Raw genomic sequence first — 7059 nt, 5'->3', positions numbered from 1 at the left:
ACTTTAAATCCAGCAACTGACCTGTTCCTGCGATCCCATTGGTCCAGAATGTAAACTCCACCCTCCTCAGTGTGAACCATCAAAAATAAAGTAATCACAACAGTAGAGACGTTCTTATGTCATCATCAGCACATGTGGCAAGTGCTAAGATGTCGACTTAAAGTGAAGTGAAACGAGTCGAGGCTCCGCCCCCACCTTCAGTCAGCAGTAAGGCAGTAGGTGGCAGCGGCGTTAAGGCCAACGGTGACTCAACTGGCCAAACAGATCATGATGCTTCAATTTAAAACAAAGTCAAGTGACTGCTTCTGACAAAAACAAAAGTTAAAATTTCATTTGATCAACATCGAGCTCCGACTGGCTGATTCAGATAATAATAATAATAATAATAATAATAATAACAACAATAATAATAATAATGTTCTAAATATCTTAAAACGTAAACAGGAAGTAAAATTTAACCAAAAAAAAAAAAAAGAGCTTTTGATTTGCTCTGTACATACAACCAATCAAAACAGCTCCTAATCAATCAATTACCAATAGTCAAAGAACTGATTACATCCTGCCTTCTGATTGGTGGCCCAGCTAATGAGCTGCTAACGATGCTAAGCTAACAAAACGGGAAAAAAAAGTGAATTGGCCAATCAGAAGACAACTAGCTTGTCGTTTGTTGCCAACTACAGTATGATGTGACGTTACCATTTTTACCAGGTAATGCTGTAATTTAGTGTGTCGTGCTAATTAGCTAACTTGGTGTTTAGTTCTATTAGCACACAGGCCAGCATGCTAATACTGAGTGTTAGCGAGCATTCATAGTGCTAAATAGCATGAATGCTAATGGCAGTGTTCTGTGATGTCAACAACCACCGCCTTTCTCCAACTAAACAGGAAGTATCCCATGCCAGCACCAGCTGCCACAGCAATACAGAGGTAACCGTTGTAGGTCATGAAGACGAGCATCAGGAAGTAGCTGACGACCACCTGGATGATGTGCAGCAGGGTCTGTAGGAAGTGGGCGGGGCTCAGCATGCGCTGCCTGAGAGGTCAAGAGATAAGACTTAGCATTAGCATCAGCATGCTAAATAATATTACCCTTCAATACTTGTAGCCCTGTTAGCATTGTATTGCTTTTGCTTATAGCACTTAACACATTATAATAAGCTTAGAGTTAGCATGGAACCTGATGACTGAAACATCTTTGGATTGCTAAAAGTATCCTAAGCTAAAATTGTGTACATTACCATGGATTAGTGTTAGCAGTTAGCATCGGCAGTAATAAAGTTAACATGTTTTAAAGTTAACATCATGCACAAATGACAGCGACCAAAGTCTTATGGTGACTTACGGTGTTTAATGTTCAGTTTCACAAAGACAAAACATGTATTTATTTGTAAGACTTAGCCCACCACTAGCTTTAGCCTGTCCAGAATCAGAACTAGAATTATTACAGTTAGCATCATCAGCTTCCCAGTGTCACAGAGCAAGACACCACATGCAGGCAGGAAGTCCTCCACCACTGTTAACCCTTTAACATCCACCCGCATATGATTAGATTAACATTAGCATTTGAGTCAACTAAACCATTAGCAGGTGTAGGACATCCTGTATGAGAACCTGCAATTAGAAGCTGCATAGAAGTCTGAACAGCCTGATCAAAGCAGACAGACAGACCCACCTAGGACAAGAACCTGAACCAAAACCAGAACCCAAACCCATTTACCTGGGAAATAATTCCACGAAGCGGGAGTTACTCATGACAGGAGGCACCGCCCCCTCCAAATGTTGGCTGCCAATCAGTAAAAATTAGTGTTTACCATGAGGTAAATGACTAGGAATTCTGAGAGACCGACACCTCCTACTCCTCCTTCTTCTCCTGTTTAACGGTTACCGTTAGCAACGTACCCAACCGTCTTGTGCGTCTCCATCAGCACTGTCCCATCAGCCCCGGGGAGTGGCATGGAGTTGTAACGGACGTTGACCTGACTGCGACGCAGAAGAACCTCACGACCAATCTTCAACCCCTCGTACAGGGCGGCCAATAGGAAGACACCAATACATGCCCCCACCATCTCTGATTACGTCAAAGGAAGAGGAGGTGGAGTTAACAAACAGTTAATAGATCCAGTTATAAAAAACACATTCAAAATTCATACTGCAAGCAAAATTTCTAAAAGTCTAAATTTAATCATAATCTACATAAAATGAAAAATCTGAAAAACTAAACGTATTCAACAAAACGCATTTTTATACATAACCCTAAAGCTATACAGATATAACTACAAATGTAAATCTAATATTAAAATCATTATAAATTATAAAATAAGAACAAAATAAGCACACAAAAAGAATTTAAAAAGTCTTCAAGTTTATTATCAGAGGAAATAAAGGATCTTAGCCACAATTGTGCCGGTGACATCACTCACCTCCAGGTGAGTTGATGAGCAGACCGGTGAACAGCAGCTCCACGTTATTGCAGCCGAAGTAAAATGTCATCATCTAGTTAACAACAGCATGACATCACACAGAGACCTTTCACTACATCATCTATGACCTGTTATTAGCAGTGATAAGCCCCACTTCTTACCATCATGTGACCTCCATGGTTCCCTTCCCCTCCTCCTCCAGAGCCGTGGTCGTGCTCTGAGCTGGTGGGCGGGGCCATGGTGCTGTGATTCATGTGGTGATTCATGTGGTGATTCATGGCTGCTGTGAGACGAGACAAGAACCATCATCATCATCATCATCATCACGAACACCACCACTACGCTCTTTGGACTATAGCTCCCACAATGCTTTGGAAGCAGGAACATTTAGTGAACATTTCAAAATTAAAGTATCTGAACTCTGTGTGAGCAGACCAAATCACGACATCAGTCGCCTTTGTTTCGTAGGTATGATTGAAACCACTGCAGAGCGGTACCTGTAACTTCTACAGCATGGTATGATAAAATATTATGGTCAACGGTATAGAAACAGCTCTTCTGGTCTGAATCGTGTCTGATCAGGATATTGATCACTGACCTTATTGGCTTCTGATTATGAAATTATCGGAAAGAAGTGGTAACTGTAAAGCTGAATAAACACTGGTCATGTGACTGAGTCACATGCTCGTGGTTACCACAAACTGTATATAAAAGATAGATGTCAATGTGATATCACCCGTCCCCGTTTTAGCTTTTAGGCACTAAGTGAGGGTGCTGCTTGCTCCTCCTACAGCCATCTGTCATTCACCAGTAGCCCCACCCCCAGAATCCTGCCCTGCTGCCTTATTGGTGCGTATTTGAGAGAATATTTGAAAGTCTTTGTTTGGAATTAAACAAATTATGGTTTATTGCTGTGATGCAGTCAAGGTGCGTATGTCGTCTTTGAAATCCTCTCAGGTGTGGCAGTTACGCACGCTCTCATGACGAGGCCGCTGCATCTGTAGACCGACCTGCCTTCTGTAGATCTGTTGCAGCCTGTTTTACCGTCGCCTTTGCAAACCTCTGCATAAGAAATGAGCGATGTGTATCTATGGAAACGACCCGCTGCGCCGAGACTGCTTTGTGGCATGTTATCACTGCAGCTGCCGCCAGTGGGGCATCAGGTTTAAGCCACCCTCACCAGCCTCAGAGCGAGCTGATGATCTTCCTCAATGCCAACTCCTCCTCTCCAGCTGAGCGTCATCGTTAGCATCCATGCACGGCAACACCTGAGCTCACCTGTGCGGTTAAAATAAAGCTAAAGCAGCTTCTCTCCTACCTGTTCTTCCTCAGCTATCCTCGCTCGTCCATGCACAGACACCAACTGACCACTGGTGACATCACCACAGCACATCAGTTCGCCAACAGCTGTAACTTCAGCAACAGCCTGATGTCACAGAACAGGCGCCCTCACTGTAATCCGATTGGCCGTGAGGCCCCGAGGCTAAGGAAAGCAAAACCAGCCAGTCGGAACACTCTGAGCTGGCGTCTGCCATCAGCCAATTAGATTACAGCATCGTTAACATTAAGGGGAAGGTTGGTAATTGCCGTCAGCAACCATTAAACCCCAAGTCATGTTTGGGCAGGCCGCCTCCTCTCTCTCTCTATTCAGTGCCTCTGTCTCTCGCCCTCTCTCTGACATTAGTTTTGGTTCATTTTAGTTTTTTCCACTCCGTTTGTTTTGTTGTTGTTTTATATTTTATTTATTTTTAAATGATCTTTTATTTTCAGCTGTAGTGGAGGAATTTCAGCTCTGGGATCAATAAAGTTTATCTTATGTGACCTTTATCACTGATCAGCTGCAGTTTGGTGTCAATAAAGTTTATCTGATGAGTGAAGAGGCGTGCACCTGTGCACATGTAACAGCTGAACGTAGAGCACGTATGAACAAATCAAACCCAATCTCTGTCACGTTTCTATGGGAACCCAGAATTCTCACTTCCTCTTCTGTTGTTGTTGTTCTTCCCGCTTGAACTCGTCTGGATGCCTCGCATGATTCCCATGGCGTTCTCTGCACAAACAGGAAGTGGGGCACATTTTCTTGGTTCACAGATGCAAAGTCCCACTGACATACTCCAAAGCTGAGGAAGTCAGATCAGACATGAAACGTGTGTTTGGACACAGCGAAACTCCTGCTTCCTGATGATGTCATCACCTGTGATATCTGTCCAGAATAAACGTCCACAGAAGCACGGTGAGGGCACGGAGGACACCGCGCAGCGTTTCAAGTTCACACAAAAAAGAAACAGGATGGGACGAGGAGACGCCCTTTTCATCTGAGACGTTTGGAGAGGAGGTGGAGCTTCTCAGCTTTTCCGACAGCAGACCATCCATCGGCCAATCATGCCATTCTCTGTTACCTCTGACTGAAAGGCCTGCAGCACCGCATCAATCAGAACTTTTCATGACTCAAACTGATCAATAATGCACAGCAGCGGTCTGAACGTCAGTTTTCACTCTGAACAAAATGGGCACTTCCTGTGACATCAATTCAGTATTAAGTTAATTCATTTAGCGCCAAATCACAGCAAGGTGCTTCATACTGTAAGGTAGAGACCTACAATAACACCCACCAATCAGCAAGCACTTGGCAACAGCGGGAAAGAAAAACTTTTTTTACAGGAAGAAATCTTGGGCAGCACCAGGCTCAGCGAGGAGTGGCCATCTGCCGCAAGGGGAGAAAGACTTCATGCTTCAGCGTGGCGACAGGAAAGGTCAGGTGTCTCACTTCAAACACCAGCAGGTCGACTGCTCTGCGTTCCCCTGTGTGACCATCAGTGCAGGTGCAACCACACAGGATGTTACGCCTTTCACACATTTCAAAATAAAACTAACTCAATTCTTCATCTTTACCTGCTGTTTTCACTGTGAATCCTGTGCTCTGATTGGCTGATCTCAATTTATTTAGAAATTCTTACCTGCAGGACAAAGTGACGGGTGATCGAGCTCTGAAGAAACTGAAACAGCGAGAGAGACACAGAGACTTTAACAGCAGATAAAAGCTGATTACACGACAACCTCCAGCCAGTCATAGGCTGGCTCCACCATCAGACAGCCAATCAGCTTTGAGCAGGCTGAACTCTGACTGCTTCATTCTGTCCCTCTCTTTCTCTCTCACACACACACACACGCACACACAGCAGGAACCTTGATGAACCTGGATCCAGGTGAGAGGTGGATCACCTGTCTGAGGGTTCAGGGTGGGGCCTTACAGGATTGAACATCTCTGATTGTATTATTATACATTAAAGAATTCAACCAAACTTAATGAATGTGATTCAAGGGGCATCTTGAATCGAATGTGAATCAATAATCAATGACAAGTGTGACTGCAGCTCAGCAGGATAAGCTCTGAGCTGACTTTACCTCCTCTAAGGCTCTGACAGAAGTTTGGAGCAAGGTGATTGGACATCAGTGTTACCCACACTGTGAAAGCTCTGCTCTGATTAGGTGGTCTCTGCTGGTCCTGATGCTGCTGACATCACATCCTGTTCCTGCAGATGAGCAAAGTGACTCATCGCTTCTAGCACTTATCCACCAGCTGAACTGAGCTCAGTGAAGCCAGCCCTCGCTGCTGCAGCAGACCTCCAGTCAATCATTCACACCCTCCTCAGCTTTGACCCCAGCAGTCACATAGCACTTTAATTTCAGTTCACATAGTTCAGGAGGTCCTACAGAAAAAGAACGCGAGCATGGCGGGTTCATGCCAAAAAGGTGTGACTTTATGGAGGTCAAAGGTCACACAGCAAGAATCAGACACATGAGGTTAGAATCAGCTGGCAGGTAAAACGACAACAACCTCCAAAACACCTGATCAGAAGAAATCAATCATCATAACCAACACTGCTGACCCACACCTGATGGCTGACTCACAGTGTGCGCACAGTCAGCAGTGATCAGACATCAGGACTGCATCAATTCTGCAATCTACTGACAGGCGAGCAGGAGCTGCTGCAATACTTAGGGCAGAGATCAGAGGTTATCCCTGTGTGTGTCTTCTGCTTTGATTCCTGTAGAACACAGGTGTCAAACATAAGGCCCGGGGGCCAGAATCAGACTGGCAAAGACTGCAGTCTGGCTCACTGGATGGCACTGGTATATCTGTACAATGTCTGCGTGGAGTTCAGGGATTTTGGACTTTTAACTGTATTTTCGAAGCTTTACAGCTTTTCTGCTGGTAAAGAGCTCCTCCCACTCTCATTCACGCAACACCACAGCAAATACATAACAGAAAAACAACTGAATGACAGAAAAGTCCTTCTGTCAGAGCCACAAGAAAACAATAGTAAAGGAAACTCTTCAGTTATGTAATTACAGGAGGATCTGTGTAATAAGCTACCAGAACAAGAACTTTCTCTGAATTTTACACATTTATTAATTTATCCTGGAAGATTTCATGTCATTATCTTTATCAGCAGCATTGTATTATTATATTTAAAAATGATACATCCTGTTGAACATGCACTCCTTTTCTCACATTCACTGAGATCAAATGTGATGTTGGACTTCTTCACACCAAAGCTTCTCTGGTTTAAGATCAAAGCTGCCAGCATGGAGTCTGACAGGCTACAGAACTTCCCTGACCTCTTGAAACTGCGTG

General features: G+C 44.1%; 1 protein-coding gene across 4 annotated transcripts in view; it reads right to left on the bottom strand.

Moving 5' to 3' along the window:
- Positions 1–473: 473 nt before the first annotated feature.
- Positions 474–7059, bottom strand: part of slc31a1 (solute carrier family 31 member 1) — a 9183-nt gene continuing 2597 nt past the window's right edge. For 2 of the 4 annotated variants that reach the window (XM_005750711.2, XM_005750710.1), the window contains exons 2-6: positions 5378–5416; positions 2582–2703; positions 2421–2493; positions 1900–2068; positions 474–1033 (exon numbers count right to left, since the gene is read on the bottom strand). In XM_005750711.2, coding sequence (XP_005750768.1) covers positions 832–1033; positions 1900–2068; positions 2421–2493; positions 2582–2698 — 561 coding nt within the window. In that variant the 5' untranslated portion in view covers positions 2699–2703; positions 5378–5416 and the 3' untranslated portion in view covers positions 474–831. The remainder of the gene's footprint in view (positions 1034–1899; positions 2069–2420; positions 2494–2581; positions 2704–5377; positions 5417–7059) is intronic. The other 2 variants (XM_005750712.1, XM_005750713.1) reach the window with 2 other exon arrangements.

This window comes from Pundamilia nyererei, unplaced genomic scaffold, assembly GCF_000239375.1.
Source record: "Pundamilia nyererei isolate P.nyererei 1_Seehausen unplaced genomic scaffold, PunNye1.0 scaffold00285, whole genome shotgun sequence".
In the NCBI taxonomy this organism is placed as follows: Eukaryota; Metazoa; Chordata; class Actinopteri; order Cichliformes; family Cichlidae; genus Pundamilia; species Pundamilia nyererei.
Note: the sequence above shows the minus strand (reverse complement) of the source record. Positions and strands in the feature narration are given on the sequence as shown.